The sequence below is a fragment of the Nycticebus coucang genome, chromosome 18 (genome assembly GCF_027406575.1).
Source record: "Nycticebus coucang isolate mNycCou1 chromosome 18, mNycCou1.pri, whole genome shotgun sequence".
NCBI classification, from domain to species: Eukaryota; Metazoa; Chordata; class Mammalia; order Primates; family Lorisidae; genus Nycticebus; species Nycticebus coucang.
In genome coordinates, this window is record NC_069797.1 from 53964158 (window position 1) to 53989857 (window position 25700).

Below are 25700 nucleotides of genomic sequence, written 5' to 3' on the forward strand. Positions count from 1 at the left end.
ATGTATATAAAATGGACACCATATAAATAACATATAAATGACAAATGATTTGCTAATCCTGTTCCCATTCCTCCAATTAACCCAAAGTTAAGAGGCTCATCTTAAATAATCCAGCAAATGAGGAGGGGAAGACCCAGGAGCCATTCCATTTTCGGATGCCCTGCCTTTCAAAGGCTAAGTGATGCCATCACAGAAATGCCCTGAACTGTGCTGACATGCCATTAGTTCAATACATATTTACATGAAGGTCTACTCTATGTCAGGAAGTCTGTAAGCTGGGTGTAACAGTGGCAAATTAGACAGCCAAAGTCACAGAATTGAGAAGAGTACATTATAGTGTGTATGTGTGTGTGGGGGGGAATCAGCAACAAACAAGTCAACAACAAATGTAAAATATACTTTTTTTTTTTTTTAGACAATCTCAAACTGTTGCCCTGGGTAGAGTGCTGTGGCATCATAGCTCCAACTCGGGCTCAAGCAAGCCTCTTGCCTCCATTTTTTGTCTATTTTTAGTAGAGACGGGATCTCACTTTTGCTCAGGCTGGTCTCAAACTCTATAAGTTCAAGCAATCCACCCACCTTAGTTTCCCAGACTGCTAGTATTACAGGCGTGAGCTACCGCGCCCGGCCTTAAAATATAGACAGTGCTGTGAAGGAAATGATGGCACATCCTATGTATGACATAGACCTTTGTTTTGTATTGCTAAGAAGCTCCTAGCCTCTGTCCAGGGTAAGTGTGGGAAAGCTTGTTTGGGTCCAGCAGACCCAGATTTGAATTCTGGCTGTGAGTGAACTTGGTCTAATGAATCAATCTTTCTGCCCCTTCTTCTTCTTCAATATAACAGGAATAGTGACTGTAAGGTTGTTGTGAGAATTGATATAAAGTAACATAGCTAATTTTCAGTTTATTATTTTTTTTTTTGCAGTTTTTGGCGGCGGCTGGGTTTGAACCCACCACCTCCGGCATATGGGGCTGGCGCCCTACTCCTTTGAGCCACAGGCACTGCCCCGGTTTGCCGTTTTTCACTTCAGTAGGTCAAGTTGGGACCCTTGGTGAGGCCAGGTGGAACGGTAAATTTGCACTCTGTGTTAGTGTTTTTCTGGGAGTAGGTATATGGGAGTAGCACCTCTTTCCTTGTCATTTGATAATGAAGTGACAGCTGCCCTTCCATGAAGGCATTTTCAGTGAAGTGTTTTTGGTCAACCATTGTTGCTCAAGATTTAATGCAGTGTTTTTTGTTTTTTTGAAACAAGAGTCTCAAGTTGTTGCCCTGGGTAGAGTACCATGGCGTCATAGCTCACAGCAACCTCCAACTCGGGCTCAAGAGATCCTCTCGCCTCAGTTTTTCTTTTTCTTTCTTTCTTTTTTTTTTGTAGAGACAGAGTCTCACTTTACTGCCCTCAGTAGAGTGCCGTGGCATCACACGGCTCACAGCAACCTCCAGCTCTTGGGCTTATGTGATTCTCTTGCCTCAGCCTCCGGAGTAGCTGGGACTACAGGCGCCCCCCCCCGCCACAACGCCCGGCTATTTTTTTGTTGCAGTTTGGCCGGGGCTGGGTTTGAACCCACCACCCTCGCCATATGGGGCCGGCGCCCTACTCACTGAGCCGCAGGTGCCGCCCTGGACTCAGTTTTTCTATTTTAAGTATAGACAGGGTCTCGCTTTTGCTCAGGGTGGTCTCAAACTTGTGAGCTCAAGCAATTCACCAGCCTTGGCCTCCCAGAGTGCTAGGATTACAGGCGTGAGACATCGCATCTGGCCTTTTTTTTTTTTTGAGACAGAGCCTCAAGCTATCACCCTGGGTAGAGGGCCGTAGCTTCACAGCTCACAGCAACCTCCAACTCCTGGGCTCAAGTGATTTTCCTGCCTCAGCCTCCCAAGTAGCTGGGACTACAGGCGTCTGCCACAATGCCCAGCTAGTTTTTGGTTGCAGCCGTCATTGTTGTTTGGCAGGCCCGGGCTGGATTCGAACCCGCCAGCTCAGGTGTACGCGGCTGGTACCTTAGCTGCTTGAGCCAAGGCGCTGAGCCGCCTCTTTTTTTTGAGACACTCACTTTGTTGCCCTTGGTAGAGTGCTGTAGCATAATAGCTCACAGCAACCTCAAACTTGTGGGTTCAAGCAATTCTCTTGCCTCAGTCCTCCCAAGTAGCTAGGACTACAGGTGCCTGCCACAATGCCTGGCTTTTTTTTGTGTGTGTGTGGTTTTTGGCCAGGGCTGGGTTTGAACCCGCCACCTCTGGCATATGGGACCAGCACCCTACTCCTTGAGCCACAGGCGCCACCCCTGGCTATTTTTCGAGAGCAGGTCTCACTCTAGCTTAGGCTGGTTTTGAACCAGTGAGCTCAGGCAATCTACCTGACTCAGCCTCCCAAGTGCTAGGATTACAGGTGTGAGCCACCTCACCTGGCCTTTAATGCAGTCTTAAGAATTACAAATTATTGGCTCGGCGCACATAGCTCAATGGTTAGGGCACAGTCCACATACACTGGGGCTGGTGGGTTCAAACCTGGCCCGAGCCTGCTAAACAATGACAACTGCAACAAAAACATAGCCGGGCATTGTGGCGGGCGCCCGTAGTCCCAGCTACTTGGGAAGCTGAGGCAAGAGAATCACTTAAGCCCAGAGTTTGAGGTTGCTGTGAGTTATGACACCACAGCACTCTACTAAGGGCAACATAGACTCTTGTCTCAAAAAAAAAAAAAAATTACAAACTATTCTCTATAACGCAATAATCTTCAGAATTGGGCTTATAAATAAAATATTGGAACATCTATATATTTTTTATAATCACGGTTTTTTGTCTTATGATCACATAATACATGGCACAGTAGTACAAGTATCTGAACTGAACTGAGGGTACACTGAATTAAATTAAAAACAATTTTTTTTAAGATATAGACTCTCTCTCTGTTGTCCATGATGGAATGCAGTGGCACAATCATAGTTCACTACAACCTCCAATTCCTGGACTCAAGTGAATCTTGCCTCTTCCCAAATAGCTGGGACTACAGGAGCACCACGCCTGGCTGCTTGATCAAAAATTTCTTACTGACGGGTGGCGCCTGTGGCTCAAGGAGTAGGGCGCCGGTCCCATATGCCGGAGGTGGTGGGTTCAAACCTAGCCCTGGCCAAAAACCACAAAAAAAAAAAAAAAAAAAAAAATTTCTTACTGACAAGGGTGTGCAATTAATGAAGGTCAACTCTCAAGCTACTTGCCCAACATAAACTCAGAAAGTGCATATTTCCATGAAGTAGTCTGTGCCACTAGGTGAAGGAAAGACCTAGTTTTTTTGTTTGTTTGTTTTTTGAGACAGTCTCACTCTGTCCCCCTGGGTAGAGTGCTCTGGTATCATCCCAAGTAGCTGGGACTACAGGTGCCTGCCATAACACCTGGCTAGTTTTTCTATTTTTGGTAGAGATGGGGTCTCGCTCTTGCTCAGGCTGGTCTCAACTGCTGAGCTCAAGGGATCATCCTTCCACCTTGGCTTTCCAGAGTGCTAGGATTACCTGTGTGAGCCACTGAGCCCCGCAGGACCTCATTTCTTAAATCCCAAACTAGTGTTCTTTCCAAGTTTTTTTTTTTTTTTTTTGGGGGGGGTGAGGGATGGAAATAGAAATGAAATATACAAAACAAACTAAGTAAAAAAGCCAATTTTTGGATAAGCCATTAAGATACCTGGTCACTAGCTTGAAAAATATGCACAAGACAGAGAGCAACCTGTATTACTCCTTCAGAATCAACCAGGAAAACTTCTACATGGTACTCTTCCTCTACCTAACTTGTAGGAAAGCATTTCATCTATTTCACATTTCATTAGACCGCATCCTTTCTTTTTCCAACACACACACAATCACCATACTCTCTGGCTTCTTTCAAACCATTCATTTCACCTCCATGGAGGACACCATCTGGAACAAAATAAATGAAGCGGCAATGTTGAAAATAAAAATAAAGCGGACTTTATTTAGAAGATAAAGGTGGTGGTATCAGTTTTGGTTAATAAAGTTGGGCTCAAGTGTTTTACAGGTCTTTAATGCCATCACACAGACTGGCATGCCAAGGGCATTCTGAATGCCAATTACAGACTGAAGTTTCAAAAACCAAGATGCTATCAAAAGCTGATGGAGTTTGGATTTCTCTTAAGTCGGACTAACACACTTCTTAAATAGTAAGAGTAAATAGATTGCTTGGTTCTGAAAGTTAAAACACTACACTGAGCAATTCCCCTCTCATTCTCCACAAGTCCCCAAGGCATATTACAGTTGCCTCTCTCAGCTAAAATTTCAACAGAGGGGGGGCTGAAGGGAACTGGGAAAAATGAAAAGCAAAATTAATAAATGTAATTGATATAGGCAGCTGCCACTGGTGGCAAACCAAAACCTAGTCCCATGCCCATTTTCTTCACATTTGCACTGACATCTTCCCAAGCAGACGGTAACTACATTCTTGAAGGAATGTGCCCAAGACTAGGGTAGGGAAGGCCCAGACAGTGAGTGGACAGAATGCATTTTGCATTCAGTTGCCTTAGGTGGTACAATTGATTTAAGGACAAATACCCAGACTATGGAAAACCCACTAGCCAAAGGTAACTAGGAAAGAGGAGGATTAAATGCATAACCAGTGCAGAATAACTGCAAGGCACCAAGACCACAATCCAACCAGACCCTTTTCCTCCTCTCCATCATTGAATAGCTCTGGGAGAAAGCGTTAGTAACAGCACTCATCAACTGCTTCCCTGGAACAAAACATGACAAAACACACGGAAGGTTTTTTCATTATGGTTCTCGGTGTACTTTATTCTCCTGCTGTCTAAGCTAAGCAGCCCACACAGGACAGAAATGGGTAGCACTGAGGAATGATCAGATTTTTTTCTCTCCCCAATACTTCTGCCCCCTCCTTAAGCCCCAACCCAGCCCTATCTAATATCAGGAATGGTTAGTATATCATCCTCTCCATTGAGGAACAACTGAAATGGAAACAAGGCATTAGAGGACCAGGCCTCTTAATAGGGCTTAGGAGCTGGTATGAGCTAGCTCTTTATTCACAATGGAGCGTCTCTCCTTCAAACACCTGGATTTTTTTTTTGTACACTGGTTCATAGATCGGCACTTGACTTTGAACCTGGCACCAAAAGGCACAATATCTGATACCCTGTACAAGAGCTATTAGAGATGCTGCCATATGGATGGGCAAAACCGAGCCAATCCCACTTATGAACGGAAGGCTTGGACAGAGAGGGAAAGATGCAAAGGGATGGAGATAAATATAAGCCTATACTTTTGGCTAGAATGGAAATGAAAGAGAGAATGAGGGTCTTTTTTTCAGTCCTCTAAAGACCAGGAAGCAATTTAAAAACTTCCTTCATTTTCTGAAAGCAGCATATTTAAAATGCCAGCAAAAACTCCTAGTAACTTCAAAACCAAAAGGGAATCAAAGCTCACTGACATCCCTTCTTATTGCTGAAAGATTGTAAAAATTCAGGGTGCCTTATTCCCTTGTAAAAGGGAAAATGATTAAGTCTGATTTATGGTAATCACACCACATCACACTTCTAAAAAAATATTAAAGCGTGTGACTGGGAAATGTTTGACACCATTTTATTCATCTTCAACTTCAGTGGAAAAATATAACCTTTTTCAAGTGCCATTTTTATCACAAGAGTTCTAGTTCGTGTGTTGTATTTACACACACAAACATTTTTATTTTATTGGTTAGTTGGTTTTGAAGTGCAGCAAGAGACCAACACCGCATTGTAGTCAATCAAATAAAAGAGAACAGAAAGGCCAAGCAGTTTCCAAATGGTTATTTTATCAGATTATTTGAACATTAAATTTATCCTTGTTTGCAATCCAAAATAGTTACCTGAAGTTTGCTGTTTTTTTCCTCTCTGTGTGTATGTACTTTTATTGTATATGTTCTCTAAATTCTTTGGCACAATTTTCTGGGGGCGTTGAGACTGCCACAATATTAAGTCAGGAGAGAGCTTTTCTCTTGTGCTGCCAATTCTGAGCATTTAAATTTTGGTTTGGGTTGTGACTTTCTTGTTTTTGAAGTCTGCATTCTTTATTTGTAACAATTGTACTTTTATTTTTCTATAACCTCTAACTCCAGAGTTTTCTTTTTCTCCCCCCTCCCCCCACTTCTACATTCACAGTTGAACCATATTATTAGGAAAGGCGCCTTGATGAAAAGATCAGGATAGGAGCTCTGAACATTCGTCAGTGTTTTCCCTAGAATAATTAACAAAACAAAACAAAACCTAAAGAGCATCTTTCCTTTTTTTTTCTGGTTTTTTTTTTTTTTTTTTACATCTCTTGTGCTGCATCAGTAGACAGAACTTCAGTTAGTTTTATGAAATGCAACATCTAACCCCTTGTTTTCTGGGAAAAAGAAACTGCAATGACTTGAAGTTGAGAATGTGGATACCGCCTCACTCACACACATTCATTCTCAGACTTTAAAAAAACCCCGCACCCTCCTTCTAGCCAGCAAGCATACAGTACCGTATGGCAAAGGTACAGCAAAGGGGGGCTGGAGACCCAGGCTCCATCTTTCTCCTCAGTAGCAAAGGCAAGGCTGCCTTTTACAACAAAGCACCACAGCTGAACCCAGTCCCTCCTTCTCTCCCAAAACCAGTCATTCCACTCGGCACCGGCCAAAAGACAGAAAAGCTAGTTCTAGCCTCTCCTGGGAAGAGATAGCTTTCTTTCTTTTTCTTTCTTTCTTTTTTAATAAGCAAGTAAATCCACTGTTTTTCTCTTTTCCAAGATGGCCGATGTTATGGTTTTCTATGAAGTCAGTGCTTACTTAGCTCACTAACAGCGCTGCTGTTGGTGGCTGCGGCTGCTGCTGTGGCAGGATTTTCAATGTGGTGTGTTTTCAAGCCTCACTCACTCATCCTCTCATTCCCAAACATTCAGCATCCGTGCACACTCCTCACTTCCGGGTTTTCAAAAGATTGGAGATTTCCAGTGGGGGTCCTCAGGTTATCATCCCAATGGTAACAGATCTAAAAACAGATGAGGGAAAAAAGGTCAATCATTGAGATTATATATACTCAGTAGAGCCAAATGCCTCCAATTATGTGATCCTCTGCCTCAAATGACTTTGTCAACTTTTCAAGAACCAATGATCTTTCTTCTCCTATGTGCAATCAACCTACTCTCAATTAGCACTTATCTGAGGGTGGAAAGGAAACCCAAAGGAGCCAAATTCACTAAGATCTGCAGAATAAGATAATTGAGTAGTTAAGAGGAAAATAAAACTACATTTTAAACAGGGGTCAGACAACTTTTACTTCAGATATCTTCTGTAATATCTAAAAGCACTGCAATAAAGAAAGAAGCTGGGCATGATGGCTCACACCAGTAATCCCAGTACTTTGGGAGGCCATGGTGGGAGGAGTGCTTTGAGAGGCCAGGAGTTTGAAACCACCCTGAGCAATGTACTAAGACTTCATCTCTACCAAAAATAAAAAAAATTAGCCAGGTATGGTGGCCATGGTAGTCCCAGCTACTAATGGAGACTTGAGCCAGGAGTTTCAGGTTGCAGTGAGATATAATGATATCACTGCACTCCAATCCCAGGCAACAGAGTAAGACCCTGTTAAAAAAAAAAAAAAAAAAAAAGAGGGCGGTGCCTGTGGCTCAGGAGTAGGGCCCCGGTCCCACATGCTGGAGGTGGTGGGTTCAAACCCAGCCCCGGCCAAAAAAAGAAAGAAAGAAAAAAAAGAGATGGAATGAATGAGAATTAGGGGAAAATAATACCATTATTGATATTTTATTAGGGGCCAAAATTTCCTGGGAATTTTAGTGAATTCCAGTTATATAAATACTGTTCTCCATCACCATGAATTAAATATTTGGCTCAAGAAAAGACTGAGGTTGCCTGATACTTCTACTACTACCAGGCTAAGGACTAAAGGCCTGATTCAGAAGCACCTATGAGAAAAAGCATAAATGAAATACCAGAAGGCAGCCCTTGCCAGAACAGCATAAACAAAATGCAGTGTACTCCCAAGTAACCAGAAGACAGCGGAGACAAGCTCTTACCAAGCTTGGTTCTTCAGTTTCCTCAGTTCTTTTGTTGCCCATGTAGCAAGGGTTTTTGCCTTGTTAGTCTTTGATCTCCGTCCTTCAGTTAACAATTCATGGATCATTGGCCTAGCTTCTACTAATTTCAGTACATCCTTCCCAAATGCTGTACATAAGTCCCTGTGCAAAATAAACACATTTGAGAATGAGCTCCTTCCTCTAAACTAGAATGTCTTAAGCCTTCCAAACCAGGGCTAAGCTAGCTATGTGTTTTCTTAGCAAATTTTAGAGATAATAAGTCTAACACCTGCTCCTAACAGGTCCTAAACAGACCTAAAATTAGGTCTGAAGAGGTAGAATGACTTACCCAAGGTTAAATAGCCAATTCATGGCAAAAATCACAACTAAAATCCATATCCTAGAGCTCATGACTAATACCCTTTTTTCCAAATGATGCCTCAGAAAACTTCAGTGGAAGATGCTAGAGAAGCAATTTGTTAACTAATACTAGAGTTTAATGGGGTGAAATTACAGAGATCTAGAGGGTCTTAAATTCTTTTTTTTTTTTTTTTTTGTAGAGACAGGGTCTCACTTTATGGCCCTCGGTAGAGTGCCGTGGCCTCACATAGCTCACAGCAACCTCCAACTCCTGGGCTTAAGCGATTCTCTTGCCTCAGCCTCCTGAGTAGCTGGGAAGGGTCTTAAATTCTTAAGCACTCAAGATAGGACAATATGGGCTACACAAAGAAACCTTCTTGTGCCAAAGAAGTGGATTGTTACCATTCTTGATACTTTCAAAATTCTTTTTTTTTTTTTTTAGTTTTTGGCCAGGGCTGGGTTTGAACCCACCACCTCCGGTATATGAGGCTGGTGCCCTACTCCATTGAGCCACAGGTGCCGCCCGATACTTTCAAAATTCTTAACTACAGGCTCAGCCCCTGTAGCATAGTGGTTACGGCACTGGCCACATGCTCCCAGGCTGCCAAATTCAAACCCGGCCCAGGCCAGCTAAATAACGACAATTACAACAACAACAACAAAAAAACAGCCAGGCGTCATGGCGGGCGCCTGTAGTCCCAGCCACTCGGGGCTGAGGCAAGAGAATCGCTGAAGCCCAAGAGTTTGGGGTTGCTATGAGCTGTGACACTACTGCACTCTACCGAGGGTGACATAGTGAGACTCTGTCCCCAAAAATTCTTCGGTAGCGGCCTGTGATTCAGTGAGTAGGGCGCTGGCCCCATATAATGAGGGTGGCGGGTTCAAACCCGACCCTGGCCAAACTGCAACAAAAAAATAGCCGGGCGTTGTGGCAGGTGCCTGTAGTCCCATCTACTCAGGAGGCTGAGGCAAGAGAATCACCCAAGCCCAAGAGCTAGAGGTTGCTGTGAGCTGTGACACCACAGCACTCTACCAAGGGCAACAAAGTAAGACTCCGTCTCTATTAAAAAAAAAAAAAAAATTCGGGCGGTACCTGTGGCTCAGTGAGTAGGGCGCGGGTCCCATATGCTGGAGGTGGCGGGTTCAAACCCAGCCCAGGTCAAAAACAACAACAACAACAAAAAAAAAATTCTTTAGTACATGTACTTTTTTTTTTTTTAAGACAAAGTCTCACTTTATTGCCCTTGGTAGAGGTGCTGTGGCATCTTAGCTCACAGTAACCTCAAACTCTTGGGCTTTTGCCTCAGCCTCCTGATTAGCTGGGACTACAGGCGCCGCCACAATGCCCAGCTATATTCTCATTTTCCAGAAGTTCTTTCCACCCAGCTTTTAGAAGCAGAGTACTACTTACCCTATTAGTCCAGCAGCACAAGCTACTACTCCATCTGTATGATCTTCATCTCCAGCAATGTGGTCAATGAAAGACAGAATAAATTCTACTCGGGGTTGTACCAGCATCACATCCGCTGTGAGAGAGAAGGTTTGATGACTAAGTTCCACATTTGGCAGGACTATACTTCTTTTCAAAATCTCCAACTATTCTACCCTTATCAACAAGTGTCAAGCTGAATAACCAGTTGAATACGGTTATATTAAGTTATTCTTCCTCAGATTTAAAATGTCATTCTTCGAGTGAACAGAAGAGACAAGTATTTTTCTTCTTACAGATATAACACAGAATGAACAAATGAAATTACTTGAGTCAGTGATGTCAAAGGGATAAAGCACAAGTATTTCCTCAATCAATAACGGAAACATGAGGTGATAGAGAATTCTTTTTTTTTGCAGTTTTCGGCCGAGGCTGGGTTTGAACCCGCCACCTCCGGCATATGGGGCTGGCGCCCTACCCCTTTGAGCCACAGGTGCCTCCCATGATAGAGGAATTCTGATTCCCCAATTCAGTGTTGAACAACTGCCATTCATGATTAGTATAGAAACCAACCAGCCTTTCTGCTGATATTCCAATAGTCCTGTTGTATCCTATCCCTTGCAATACTCAAAAAATATGAGACAAAGAAGCAGAGGAAGGGGGAGCAGAAATAATAAAGTCAAAGCCTGCCCTAAGTCACTCTTCATTTATTCTTCTTCATTAGTGCACTGCTCCTCTTCCTTCCATCCTTTAAGCAACAGTGCTAGTTCATAAACGAGCTATAGGATACAACAGCCCATCTGGCTAAGTGCATACTGGCTAACAGACTAATGGGAAATGGGTTGTATACTCAACGGTGTACGTTCTCCTGATCTCCCTTCAATCCCTGGACGATTCCGGTATAGGCTTCCAAGCAGCCTTCCCTTAGCTCATTCAGATAATCCACCATGTCATAGTCTGACTGTAAGAGACAAAGAACAGAACTTCCATCATACTGATCACTTTTAGTTATATGTTTTGGCAATAGTTTCTCTCCCAATTACACCTGGACTTAATACCAAGATGACTTTAAGCTTACCTTGTCCACCTGGGCTTGGGAGGCCTGCTGGAGAGTATTCAATACAACCTCTAAGTATTTTTTAAACTCTCCACCAATAGCAAGGGCAATATCACCAAACACTGACAGAATCTGTGGCTTCACAGACCTGTGTACATTCTCATTCTGACAAGGAATAAAAGGAAAAATGAATTAATGAAAGTCAAAATTTGGCCCAAACACTTAAGATATTTTCTTTTTTGAGACAGTCTCACTGTGTTGCCCCCAGTAGAGTACTGTGACATCATAGCTCACAACAACCTCGGACTCTTGGGCTCAAGGGATTCTCTTGCCTCAGCCTCCCGAGTAGCTGGGCCTATAGGCGCCCACCACGATGCCTGGCTATTTTTAGAGATGGGGCCTTACTCTAGCCCAGGCTGGTCTTGAACTCTTCTGAGCTGAGGTGATCTGCCTGCCTCAGTCTCCTAGAGTGCTAGAATTAAAGGCATGAGCCACCATCCCCAGCCTTATGAAACTTTCATTTAGGTTCGACACCCATAGCACAGTGGTTACAGTGCCGGCACATGCACCGAGGCTGGCGGGTTCAAACTCGGCCTGGGCCAGCTGAACAATGACAACAACAACAACAAAATGGCCGGGTGTTGTAGCAGACACTTATAGGCTCAGCTACATAGAAGGCTGAGGCAGAATTGCTTAGGCCCAGGAGTTTGAGGTTGCTGTGAGTTGTGACGCTGCAGCACTCTACCGAGGGTGACAAAGTGAGACTATCTCAGGGGAAAAAAAAAAAGTTAATTTATAATAAGCAGCTACTAATTTTAATTTTTCTTGCACTCTTGCTAGACTAGAGTGCAATGACATGGTCACAGCTCTCCCCAGCCTCAAAATCCTGGGCTCAAGCAATCCTCCCACCTCAGACTCCAAATAGCAGAGCAGGCCACTGAACCTTAATTTTTCTTTTTTGTAGAAACAGAGTCTTACCCCATGGCCCTCGGTAGAGTGCCATGGCATCACACAGCTCACAGCAACCTCCAAATCCTGGGCTTAAGCGATTCTCCTGCCTCAGCCTCCCAAGCAGCTGGGACTACAGGTGCCCACCACAACGCCCAGCTATTTTTTGGTTGCAGTTCAGCTGGGGCCGGGTTTGAACCCGCCACCCTCGGTATATGGGGCCAGCGCCTTACCGACTGAGCCACAGGCGCCGCCCTAATTTTCTTTTTTTTTTTTTTGAGAGTCTCACTATGTCACCCTCAGTAGAATGCCATGGCATCACAGCTCATAGCAACCTCAAACTCTTGGGCTTAAGAGATTCTCTTGCCTCAGCCTCCCAAGTAGCTGAACTACAGGTGCCCACCACAACACTCGGCTATTTTTTGTTTGTAGTTGTCATTGTTCTTTGGCAGGCCTAGGCTGGGTTTGAATCCACCAGCTCTGGTGTATGTGGCTGGCACCCCAGCTGCTGAGCTACAGGCACCGACCCTGAACCCTAATTTTTTAAAAAATGTTTTTATTTACAGTGGGTTATGGGACCTTATCCCATTGTAAGTCAACTAACATAATGTATTTACTTTTCCTTTGCATTTTGCTAAAAAAAAAAAGAAAAAAAGGTGGCGCCTGTGGCTCAGTGAGTAGGGCGTTGGCCCCATATACCAAGGGTGGTGGGTTCAAACCCGGCCCCTGCCAAACTGCAACAAAAAAATAGCCGGGCGTTGTGGCGGTGCCTGTAGTTCCATCTACTTGGGAGGCTGAGGCAAGAGAATTGCCTAAACCCAGGAGTTGGAGGTTGCTGTGAGCTGTGTGACGCCACGGCACTCTACTGAGGGTGTCTCTAAAACAAAACAAAAACCAGCACACGTCCCTTTAATTAACTTACAATCATCTGTGAAAATGAACAATTTAAGGGGTAGAGGGGAGGGATGGGAGAAGGGAAGAGGGGAGAGAAGGAAGGAGAGAGGCAGATTTGGGGAGGGGGTCAGGGTGTGTGACACATCTTTTAGGGGTGGGACACAATTATAAGAGGGACTTACCTAACAAATGCAATCAATGTAACCTGGTACTTTTTACCCTCAATGAATCCCCAACAATAAAAAAAAAAAGAAAGAAAGAAAACGAACTCTAGTCTTCATAAGTCCACAACCACTGTTCTGAGAACTTACAGCTCACCATGATGGATCTTAATGTCTAACTAGCTTTCCAACCAACTAATGATTTCTTCTCTTTTTTGGTAAAGAGAGAGTTGTATTCTGTCACCCTGGATAGAGTGCCATGGTGTCATAGCTCACAACAACCTCAAACTTCAGACTCAAGTGATTCTCTTGCCTCGAGAGTCCCAATAGTCCCAAGTAGTCGGGACTATAGGCACTCACCACAATGCCCGGCTAGTTTCAGTAGAGATGGGGTCTCACTCTTGCTTAGGCTGGTCTTGAACTCCTTAGCTTAAGTAATCCACCTGCCTTGGTGTTCCAGAGTGCTAGGATCACAGGTGTGAGCCATCACACCTGGCCTGATAATTTCTTCAAAGGTTGGTTAATTAGATTGTATACAGACACTCACCCCCAAGTTCTCTAGCAGTAGCTGCATCACCTCATCACAGAAAGGTATGATGTTGGATTGCAGGGCACGGCATAAGTCTCCTACTAAGCCCACAGCTGCCAAACAAACCTGGCAAGAATTAAAGAAATAAGCTCCCAAACAGAAAAAGGTGCCTGTGAGGGTAAGGCATTACTTTACCTAGCTGTTGGGCCTTTATCATTTGAACCAAGAGTCAAAGGAAACTCACCTTCTCTCTGTTGAGATTAATTCTTCTTTCACCCTTGGAAGAGTGCTGTGGCATCATAATTCACAGCAACCCCAAACTCTTAAGCTAAAACGATCCTCCTGCCTTAGCCTCCTAAGTAGCTGGGACTACAGGCACCCACCACAACACTTCACTATTTTTTAGACATGGGGTACGCGTGCACGTGCACGTGTGTGTGGTGTCTCGCACTCCTGAGCTCAGGTGATCCACCCGCCTAGGCCTCCCAAAGTGTTAGGTTTGTATGTGTGAGCCCCTGTACCCAGCCAAGATTAAGTTAATTTATTAACAACCAATATGGCAGGAAAAGAAGTAAGACTATCCGAGGTATCATTAAGAAAGGACAGAAAAAAACATTCAAAGAGGATAGTGATGGCAGAAGTGAGCAAAACAAAACAAAAGAACCTTGATCTTCAAGGGTTGATACCTTAACTTTATAGCTGCCCTTGCATTGATTCTGTTTAGGCAAACAGCCATCCTATCCTCCTTTTTCTGGTGCATCCAACATCTTTTTTTATATGGATCACTTCTAATTTAGATGCTCAGACAATGAATAACTTAGCTTAACTTGCAAGACCATGCATAGGGAAAAACTACCTAGATTATAGGAACCAAATTTTGTCTGTACTACAGTGACTAACAGGTATATGTGAGAATATAAACATACTCTGAAAAGCATATCCTACCTGGTACTCAGCATAATTTTTCAATCCAATGCCCAGGAAGGGTTTAAAGGCCTCCATGTACTTGAGGAATTCACCACCCAACACTGTAATGAAACAAACTATTAGCTAATAACAACACCACAGGATAATAGAGGTGAGCAAAAACAAACCATCCTAGCCCTCTCAAAATGTATTCACTCAATAGGCTGGGTGGGGTTATAAATTAATGATCTCATCATGAAGTCATTAAGGCTGTCTTACATAAACCAAATTTATTACTGCTGGAAGGGTCTAACTCTTACACTATAGAGACAATGTAAACTCTCCACAGAATAGGATTTTACTGTCTGAAACAACAGCCCTCAAGGAATGGGAAGGTTAACTTTGAATTTACTAAGTCAGCAATATAGCCTCTTTTTCACCCCCTCATCTGATTATAACATGTCCTCTCCATAGGCCAGCTTCAAAACAGGGTCCTTAGGCAATCTCATCAAGGGCTTATCAAGCCATAGCCAGGAAAAGCAACCCCGGGCTTCAGATCCAAATCAGCCACTCTTGGAGCCAAAATTAACTTCCTTGCCCTTTCAGAGTGGTCACACATTGCCAGACCAATTGGATCTAGGCTATTTATACCAAAAATAGGTCTAAGTCATCAGGAGAGTGGTCCTTAGGTTAATGGCCTTAGTAATCTACTCACAGGTCACCCCTGAAGAAGAATTCCCTCAAAGAGTCTTAAGTCAGAGTCTTGCTTATGGCTTCCTCAAAGCAATTTTGCATAGTTAAACATATAACAATCAAAAAACCAATTAAATGTAGGCACTCACTCAATGTTCTATTCTATCCCATACCAGGCACCAGTATGTGTCAACCTGAGTCCAAAGCATTACAACCCAAACCAGACATACCACATGCCAGAAAAGAAAAATTTCCTTCCTCCATCCTTGATAGGAAAAATCCTCAATAAAGCAACTTGATTTTTAGGATTAAGAAGGAACCCAATGAACATGAGATATATAATAACAGTTTCTCTCTCTTAACAACACTGCCAATCTCAGTTACAAACTGGGTCCTCATGTACTTCAAGGAGAGTGACAAGGCAGTTATACAAATTTACACTCACAGAAGTTTAATCTAACTTTGAACTGACTTGTGTCCAGTAAAAGGACTACTTTTTTGTAGTCAAAAATTCTTTAAGGCTGGGGTAGTGCCTGTGGCTCAAAGGGGTGGGGCGCCGGCCCCATATGCTGGAGGTGGCGGGTTCAAACCCAGCCCCGGCCAAAAACCGCAAAAAAAAAAAAAAAAATCTTTAAGGCTACTGAAACCCCTGCATTTTAAAGATGTTCCCTGATTCCTCCTTACTGACCTTCCACCAGTGTGCTGACTGCCATCAGGGCATCTTCTTGCACTCCCCCAGACCCAGCTGTGCTTTGGAACATCCTTAACAGGGAGGCCATGACCACATCAGAGATTTGCAAAGCATCTTGATGTTGCACTTTCCTAAGAACATTCTGTGAAATAAACAAGAGTTTAAGATTAGTCAATTCCAAATAATATTCCACTCAGAACACTCCTCATCTTTTCTTTTTAAATCAATTAAATCCCTTGGTTTTTTGCCATTGTAAAGGTTAAATGCACTTCTTATACCCCAAAACTTTGACAGTACAAATCATCTGCAATAAAACTTTCACTTTAATACTCTTCTGCTGGGTGGTGCCTTGTGGCTCAGTAAGGAGGATGTTGGCCCCATATACCGAAGGTGACGGGTTCAAACCCAACCCCGGCCAAACTGCAACCAAAAAAAAAAGAGAGGGGCAGCGCCTGTGGCTCAACGGGAGTAGGGCACCAGCCCCCCCCACCCCCAAATACTCTTCTGCTTCTCAACTCAGAACAGGAGGGGTCTACCTTACAGAAAGTCATGCCCTCTGCCTTTCATTTATGTTTCACTGTCTAACAAAATAGTCTGTAGATAGCCTCCATATCCTAGTCTTACTAATGTGACAGTTAAATTTATTCAGCTTTAAAGGTCATTTTATTTTATTTTATTTCCTGAGACAGAATCTCACTGTCACTCTGATACAAAGCCATAGCATCAATGTACTTTATAGCAACCTCAAACTCGTGGGCTCAAGACATCTTCCTTTAGCCTCCCAAGCAGCTGGGACTACAGGTGCCTGCCCACAACGCCCAGCTAAGGACAATTCTTTTTTGTTTGTTTGAGAAGAAGTCATTTTAGAGCTCTTATCGATGAAATAAAAAAAGCAAACCCTCCTAAACCCTAATCCATGTATACATTATGGGTATGGCTCAAGACCATGGCTCTAGAGTAGTCTTGACAAAATAAAACCATCTTGACTCCTCTTAATACATACTCACCCAACTTTCTCCTCCCTCAGTTGTTTGCTTCAATTAATGTCACTGAATCATTCCTGTATTTTATCTAATAAGCAAAGATCTACTAATAGTAGTCATGCTTTAAATACAGTTTAGGGGTTGGGAACAGTGGTTTACACCTATAATCCTACCATTCTGGAAGGCCAAGCCAGGAGGATCCCTTGAGCTCAGGAGTTCAAGACCAGCCTGAGGAAGAGAGAGACCCTGTCTCTACCAAAAATAGAAATATTAGCCAGGCACACGGACAGGTCCTTGTAGTCCCAGCTATTCAGGAGGCTGAGGCAAAAAGATCACTTGAACCCAGGAGTTTGACATTGCTATGAACTAGGCTAACACATGGCATTAGCCTAGGTAACCAAATGAGACTCTGCCTAAAAAAACAAAACAAAAACAAAGTTTGAGGTAAAAAGACAAGGGTACAATAACCTAATAGTGTTGCTGAATACTAAAATCCAGTAGTTTAAGTTTCAGAAATGAAGTTCCAGGGTATCCCTGCTGTAAGGAAATAGCTCCTCAGCTACTTCATGTGTGAAAAAGTGACATTTTGGGTGGCGCCTGTAGTTCAAGTGGCTAAGGTGCCAGCCACATAACACCAGAGCTGGTAGGTTCGAATCTAGCCCGGGCCTGCCAAACAATGACAACTACAACAAAAACAGCCAGGTGTTGTGGCAGGTGCCTGTAACTTCCAGCTACCAGCTACTCGGGAGGCTGAGACAAGAGAATTGCTTAAGCCCAGGAGTTGGAGGTTGCTGTGAGCTGTGACGCCATGGCACTCTACCCAGGGCGATAGCTTGAGGTTCTGTCTCAAAACAAACAAACAAACAAAAAAAAAAAAGGTGACATTTTATTGTAGTTTTCTGTTTTTCCTCAGAAAAAAAGTCTACTATGAATATAAAGCATTATAAATGATTAAGCTTCCAACAGCAAATGTTTCAAAAGACAATAACAGAAACTCAAGGCTATCCTTTTAGTCAAGTGAACCATAGCTCAGAAATGAATGAGACTGAGCTAGGCTCATACAACCTAATGAAGACTACAGTTGCCAAACACAGGGCTAAGCAAAGCAGCTCACTCCTGTAATCCTAACACTCTGGGGAACCAACTTGAGAGAATTGCTTGAGACCAAGAATTCAAGACCCGCCTGGCCAATAGAAGGACCTCAGCTCTGCAAAAAATAAACAACCAATAACAATAAAAAAAAGTTGCCAATACACAAATTAGCTGTACAACTGGGAAAGATAACCACACACTAAGTAGTTTCCTTCCCTATACTGTATAAAAGACAAATTGGAACAATGTGGACAAGTAAGAAGGAAGGCAGGAAATTATTTTCCCAAAGACCAAAGCCTTCTGAAAACAGCATCTGACCAGTATTATCCAGGGGTGTCCAATCTGTGGCGCGCATGCTAATTTTGTGAGGACTATTTTTGCTTATCTGTGGTGTCAGGTATCACCAAAAGTATGCATAGATCCCCCCCCACCCCACCCCCGCTAATCAGCTTTCATTAGTGTTTGTATATTTAATGTGTGGGCCAAGACAACTCTTCTTCATATGTGCAGCAAAGGAAAAAAAAAGGTTTGACACTCTGATCATTCTACACTATTTCAGAGTTCTGTGTATACATGAACTCATCATACTGAGAAGCTAATTCTCTTTCTTAGAACTATTAAGAAGTGATAGGCACCACCATACCTGAAGAGTTGCGCAGAGTAAAGACTGAAGGTCATTGAACTGGATCCTATCAGATGTACTCTGGATATGTGACTACAAGGAAAAGAACAAAATAATGTTCTAAGTAAAAACCTTGCACTTTGCTGGGGTTGCCTGGACCATTATGTAATGGATGTATGACTAATCTGTGATAAGCAATACAAATGTTAAATTATAGAAAGGAAAAAAAATGACCTATATGTCAAATTCCCACCAATAGCCAGGAATGCTCTTAACTTACCTCCATCTGAAGCACCTGTTGTAGTCGCTCCATGATGACCAAAGTAGTTTTTTGAACTGCAGGGTAACAATCCTTAGCACTGTTTTTCACAATTTCCATTAGAGATTCATATGCAGAACTCCTCAGGTTGTTCTGGTGTCCATCAGGTCTGCAGGGAACACAGCAAAAATCTTAAAAGCCTCAACTAAGAAAGGACAGCCAAAAGAAAGAACCTAGAAACTGGTATGACTACGGGTCTGGTTTGAGTTTGCAACATAATTTGCAAGAACCAAATTTTAAAAAGTCCCTTAAAGCCAAAGGCTATGTTCATTATGGTCTTTAGATCTGGTTAAAATTTGGGCGGCACCTGTGGCTCAGTGGGTAGGGCACCAGCCCCATATACCGAGGGTGGCAGGTTTGAGCCCAGCCCCGGCCAAACTAAAAAAAATAGCTGGGCATTGTGGCGGGTGCTGCCTGTAGTCCCAGCTACTCGGGAGGCTGAGGCAAGAGAACTGCATAAGCCTAAGAGTTGAAGGTTGCTATGAGCTGTGATGCCACCGCACTCTACAGAGGGTAATAAGGTGAGACTCTGTCTAAAGATTTGGCTAAAAAAGACCCTGGCTCGGTGCCCATAGCTCAGTGAGTGGGGCGACAGCCATATATACTGAACCTAGTGGGTTTGAGCCTAACCCAGGCCTGCTAAACGACAAACACAGCAAAAAAATAGCCAGGCATTGTGATGGGTGCCTGTAGTCCCAGCTACTTGGGAGGCCAAGGCAAGAGAATCACTTAAGCCCAAGAGTTGGAGGGTGCTGTGAGCTATGATGCCATAGCACTCTATCTAGGGTGACATGGTGAGACTCTGGTCTCAGAAACAAAAAACAAAAAAAATTTAAATGACCCTTTCAGGAACCAGCTGAAATTAAATGGAGAAAAACAATTTGAAATGGTAAAGAACACCCATGTGAACAATTTAAGAGGTTGCCTAAATAGCTATGATACCCCAATTTTCTTCATTTATCTCCAAGAGATGTTTACCATGGCGTCACAGTTCACAGCAACCTCAAACTCTTGGGCTTAAGAGATTCTCTTGCTTCAGTCTCCCAAGTAGCTGGAACTATAGGTGCCTACAACAATGCCTGGACAATTCTTTTTTTATTGCAGTTGTTCATTGTTGTTTAGTTGGCCTGGGCCAGGTTCAAATCTGCCAGCCTTGGTATATGTGGCTGGCGCTGTAACCACTGTGGTACGGGTGCCAAGCCCAAGAGATGTTTTTATATACAATTTTGAACAGAGAGAGGAGTGGGGATGAACTCGTTAAGATAGAAGAGAAGATTTTATACCCAGCTTCCTTCCTAATGGTTTATTTTCCTCATAGCTTTAGGTAGAGCTCACACAAAACACTACATGATTAAAGGTCATCACCAATTTATAATCTCTTTAAATAACTTTTCTTTTTTATTTATTAATTTTTTTCTTTATTGTTAAATCATAGCTGTGTACATTAGTGTAATCGCCCTAAATAACTTTTCTTTTTTTTTTTTTTTTTTGGTTTTTGGCCAGGGCTGGGTTTGAACCCGCCACCTCCGGCATATGGAACCAGCGCCCTACTCCTTGAGCCACAGGCACCACCCGCCTTAAATAACTTTTCAAAAGCCTGTTTCTAAATCTGTATTTAACCCCAAGTTCTTTATATCGTACCAAAAATAACAGCTAATGATTTGGTGTTAAAAGCAAATTCAGAATGAACACCATAATTTCTTATACCACAATCAAATACTTCTATCAACTGTCGACACTGCAGTTGACAGGGACCTCTGTAGATCAATTACTCTCTAAAAGTTAGTAGAAAAATGATACTGGGCGGCACCTGTGGCTCAGTCGGTAAGGCGCCGGCCCCATACACAGAGGGTGGCGGGTTCAAACCCAGCCCCGGCCGAACTGCAACAACAAAAAAAATAGCCGGGTGTTGTGGTGGGCGCCTGTAGTCCCAGCTGCTTGGGAGGCTGAGGCAAGAGAATTGCTTAAGCCCAGGAGTTGGAGGTTGCTGTGAGCTGTGTGATGCCACGGCACTCTACCCAGGGCCATAAAGTGAAACTCTGTCTCTACAAAAAAAAAAAAGAAAAAAAGAAAAATGATACTATGTTCCTATGATTAAGCTAGGTTATCTTCCACACAGCTGGCAATAAGGAATTAGATGCAAAGTCAGTACCCATTTCTATGGCATAAGTGCTATCAGTTACCTATCTGTGGTCTCCAGGAGCTTCTGAACTATGAGTTCAAATGAAGAAGATAAGCAATAAGTAGCTGGTTCTTCCTGATCATCAGCAACATCTGCAGCTTCATAAGCAGCTTCAGCCAGACTAGAAAAAGCCTAAAATTCAGATTTAGTATTAGTCCTATAAAGAACCCCACGCCAGGATCAACCTCATTTTTTCCTTAAGATACCTTGAGCAGTGTTAGTGAAATCAACTTTTTTTGCTATAAATGACAACTTGACATTTTATAGACAGCTTTTTAACTATTTATATTTTCTGTTCATCCTGATTATCTACTCACAATTCTCTAAGCAGCATAGTACTTTCACCTACCACCAATTATCTGCCACTTCATTTTTTCTGTTTCCATTCACAGAAAGATTCTTAACTCCACTCTTTCCTTATGTGAACTTCCTTCCCCACACCCCACTGCAAAGGTCCCTAATAAATTACATTAAGCCTATTCTGACTCAGCACTCAGTTCGCCTACATTCCCTTCCTTATTGCTGCCCTTTCAGCAATGGTCCTTTTTGTAGCCAACAACTCTACCTTAATCAAAACTTCTTGTCCACAAGCAACTCAAGAAAGAAAAACAAGTCCAGGTAATTTCCCTGCTGGGTTACCATGACTGTTCTATGCGGTTTAGGAGCCAGTCACCATGAGTCAACTGCTCCCACTGGCTCCTGCAGTTGACATCTCCCCCACATTTTAATTGAAGAAATTAGAAAGGAGATGCTATTCAGAAAAAGCTTTCCAGTGAACTAGCTCTCCCACACCTCCTACCTGCATGCAAATGGCTCAGGCAAGCTTTTTTTCTCACCAGGAAGAAAATCCCTTACCCAGCACACATTAGAAGCCACTCTGGGTTCAGCACTGAGGCCCTCAATCAGACACTGCAGCAGGGGCGTCAAATAGACATCATTGATGGCAGCTTCAGGGAGCAGTTCACAAATTCTGCCTACAGTCCAAGCAGTTGTATCTCGAACAACTACGCTGGGGTCTTTCATTAATTCTATTAGGGTAGGCATAGCCTGAAAATACAACCATTATTGGCAAAACAAAACAAAGATCAAATTCATGTTAAATGCTTCATTAGAAAAGGAAATACTGATGGATGGGTTAGCTCAAAACACCACTAAAGCACATCTGTAATTTTAAAAGACATGCTTGTAAAATATCTGTCAAAATAGGTGGCGCCTGTAGCTCAAGCGGCTAAGGTGCCAGCTACATACACTAGAGCTAGTGGGTTCGAATCCAGCCTGGGCCTGCCAAACAATGACAACTACAACCAAAAAATAGCTGGGCATTGTGGCAGGTGCCTGTAGTTTCAGCTATGTGGGAAGTTGAGGCAAAAGAATCGCTTAAGCCCAGGAATTGAAGGTTGTTGTGAACTGTGACGCTACGGCACTTTACCCAGGGTGATAGCTTGAGGCTCTGTCTCAAAAAACAAACAAAAACAAACAAAAAAACCCCACTATCAAAATAATAAAAGTAGGTAAAGTAAAATATGAAAAAAATCCTATTTGCTTCACTAAAACCCAGTATAGTTTTATTAAAAATGTGGTATAGGCAGCCCCATTGCTCAGGGGCGATGGTCACATACACGTAGACTGACAGGTTCAAACCCGGCCTGGGTCAGCTAAAACAACAACTGCAACAACAACAAAAAATAGCCAGGTGTCGTGGCGGGTGCCTGTAGTCCTAGCTACTTGGGAGACTGAGGCAAGAGAATCGCTTAAGCCCAAAAGTTTGAGGCTGCTGTGACCCATGGCATTGTACCCAGGGCGACAGCTTGAAACATTGTCTCGGAAAGAAAAAAAAAAATCCTTATAAATGCTTTCAGTAGTCTGCTCTGAATTACTCAGGTAGAGATCCCAGTTATGATGGCATCTGGCTATAACCTGAAGGATTGAGTTCCATACACACTAAACACAATTATAACGGAGTTGTCTTATGTCATCTACAATAGCAAAACACACATCCCTGGAAGGATATTTTCATTATAAAAATGTCATTTTGTCCAAAGGATAGAAATAATCCCATCATTAAAAATTATGAGGGAATGCTTACAATAGAGCATTAAGTGAAAAACAAAGTTATAAAATGAACATGGCAAGATTTCCAGCCTACTGCATACACACACACATGGGTGAAAAAAGCTACTAAGAGAAAAACTGAGCCAAAAGTATTATCCCTAGGCAATAAAATTAAAGGTGACTGGGCGGCGCCTGTGGCTCAGTGAGTAGGGCGCTGGCCCCATATCCCGAGGGTGGTGGGTTCAAACCCAGTCCTGGCCAAACTGCAACAAAAAAATAGCCGGGCATTGTGGCGGGCGCCTATAGTCCCAGCTACTTGGGAGGCTGAGGCAGGAGAATCGCCTAAGCCCAGGAGTTGGAGGTTGCTGTGAGCCGTGTGACGCCACAGCACTCTACCGAGGGCGGTACAGTGAGACTCAGTCTCTACAAAAAAAAAAAAAAAAAAATTAAAGGTGACTTTTATTTTTTAGTCTTTTCTGTATTTTTCAAAAGTTTCCAGGTCACATGATTTATATAATTTTTAAAAAGCCAAGAAATTTATATTACCTTCACTGACAGCATACAATTATCTAGAAATAATCTTGTAACTTCTGTAGATGACTACCATTTTGTTTTTTAAAATAAAAGCAAACTTCCAAGGAAAAAGTTCAAGCAAACAATAAATACCCCATTTTCCACTACCAAAATTCCCTGACTTCACCTGTATAACTAGTGGTTTGAGCTGATTGGGCTCTGGTCCTTCCAAGATACAGCCAAAAGCCATCACTGCTGCATCTCGGTACCGCCAATCTGGGTTCTTGATGTGTTCTTTAATGAAAGGGAGGACATGTGGGACAATATCATCTTCACAGCAGGTGGCCAAAAGCATGAGGCACACCCCTGCTGCTTTGCAGGGGTTCCAGTCGTCATCATCATCATTTTCATCCTAGTGAAAGAATGTGACACAAGTTAAGTTTTTGTTCGAAGAGTTAATTTTAACTCAAATGGTCTTCTAATCCCAAATGTTTTCAGAACTTAAGATTCAAGGAAGTAAATAAAATATAAAACCTTTATATTTCATCTCTTCCACAAGATTCATCATAGCATAGTGTTTGTTAAACAAAATGCAGACAAAGATTACCCTTAGTACATTATACAATAAAAAAGAACAAATTTCACCTACATGTGACAAGAATGAATCTCGAACACGTAGAGTAAAAGGCAGAACAAAAGAGTTTATGTGGGGCGGCGCCTGTGGCTCAGTCGGTAAGGTGCCAGCTCCATATACCGAGGGTGACGGGTTCAAACCCGGCCCCGGCCAAACTGCAACCAAAAAATAGCCGGGCGTTGTGGTGGGCGCCTGTAAGTCCCAGCTACTCGGGAGGCTGAGGCAAGAGAATCGCTTAAGCCCAGGAGTTGGAGGTTGCTGTGAGCTGTGTGAGGCCACGGCATTCTACCGAGGGCCATAAAGTGAGACTCTGTCTCTACAAAAAAAAAAAAAAAAGAGTTTATGTGGCTGGGCGCGGTGGCTCTCACCAGTAATCCTAGTACTCTGGGAGGCCGAGGCAGGAGGATCGCTTGAGCTCAAGAGTTCGAGACCATCCTGAGCAACAGCGAGATCCCATCTCTACAAAAAATAGAAAAATTAGCTGGGTAGTAAAATCCCAGCTACGTGGGAGGCTGAGGCAGAGGACTGCTTAAGCCCGGGAGTTGGTGGCTGCAGTAAGCTAGATTGTGCCCCCACCCAAGCCCCCAAAACAAAAAAAGGAAGCATATACTATATGATTCTGGATATATGAAGTTCAACATCAACCAAAACTAATATTGAAGTTAAAGGTCAGGAAATTGAGGGAATTAATGCAGTGAAAAAGCCACAAAAGAGGCTTTTAGTGCTAGTTATATTTCAACAAAACGTTCAAAAAAGAAAAGACACCTGAGTGCATTTGGCTCACAGCTATAATCCTAGTATCCAAAAAGGCTGAGCTCAGGAGTTCAAGACCAACCTGAGCAAAAGTGAGACCTCCCCCATCTCTACAACAAACTACAAAAATTAGCTGTGTGTTGTGGCAGGCTCCTGTAGTCCCGGCTATGCGGGAGGCTGAGGCAGGAAGACCACTTGAATCCAGGAGTTTGAGGTTGCTGTGAGCTAGGCTGACACCATGGCACTCTAGCCTGAGCAGTAGAATGAGAGACTCTATGTCCAAAAAATAAAAAAAGGATTCCATTAATAGTTCCCCTTAAGTTAGAATCCAAGGTATATTCTTCCTTATTGTACCTATTCACACTACACAGTAATTTAAGGTAGATTGCCTTTTCAGAAGAATAAAAAACAAACACATGAAGAATGATTTGTTCCCAAACAAGAAAAGCACAACAAAAATATACAAAAGCAAAGACAGTAAGTGAAAAGATAAAAATAGCAACTATAAAACTGAAAGATGAGATGAAAATTTAAGGGAACACCCAGTTCATTTCAAACCAAATCTCTCCCTACTTATCTTTTGAGACTGCTGTAATAAGAGTCATATAATTGCCTAAAAACAATTGTATCCCTATGTACAAAGAAATTTTGCAGCATTGTTTCCTCAGAGCACTTTCAGCTCTTTGGTGATATTTCACATGCAGCAGAAAGATAAGGTGACAGAATCTTCCCAAGCACCATAGTAAGAAAACCTGTGATGCATAAAGTTAAAAGAGAACTAGGGTAACCAAGCATACAAGAACTTATATATTTACTCATTAGATCT

General features: G+C 42.8%; 1 protein-coding gene across 1 annotated transcript in view; it reads right to left on the reverse strand.

The window, feature by feature from the left end:
• Positions 1 to 3941: 3941 nt before the first annotated feature.
• The window catches only part of KPNB1 (karyopherin subunit beta 1), a 35744-nt gene continuing 13985 nt past the window's right edge, over positions 3942 to 25700 (reverse strand). Inside the window, exons 10-22 of the mRNA XM_053568474.1 lie at positions 23675 to 23899; positions 21778 to 21969; positions 20924 to 21054; positions 18702 to 18849; positions 18443 to 18514; positions 15722 to 15866; positions 14380 to 14462; positions 13453 to 13560; positions 10924 to 11067; positions 10701 to 10806; positions 9828 to 9942; positions 8057 to 8218; positions 3942 to 7014 (exon numbers count right to left, since the gene is read on the reverse strand). Coding sequence (XP_053424449.1) covers position 7014; positions 8057 to 8218; positions 9828 to 9942; positions 10701 to 10806; positions 10924 to 11067; positions 13453 to 13560; positions 14380 to 14462; positions 15722 to 15866; positions 18443 to 18514; positions 18702 to 18849; positions 20924 to 21054; positions 21778 to 21969; positions 23675 to 23899 — 1632 coding nt within the window. The 3' untranslated portion in view covers positions 3942 to 7013. The remainder of the gene's footprint in view (positions 7015 to 8056; positions 8219 to 9827; positions 9943 to 10700; positions 10807 to 10923; positions 11068 to 13452; positions 13561 to 14379; positions 14463 to 15721; positions 15867 to 18442; positions 18515 to 18701; positions 18850 to 20923; positions 21055 to 21777; positions 21970 to 23674; positions 23900 to 25700) is intronic.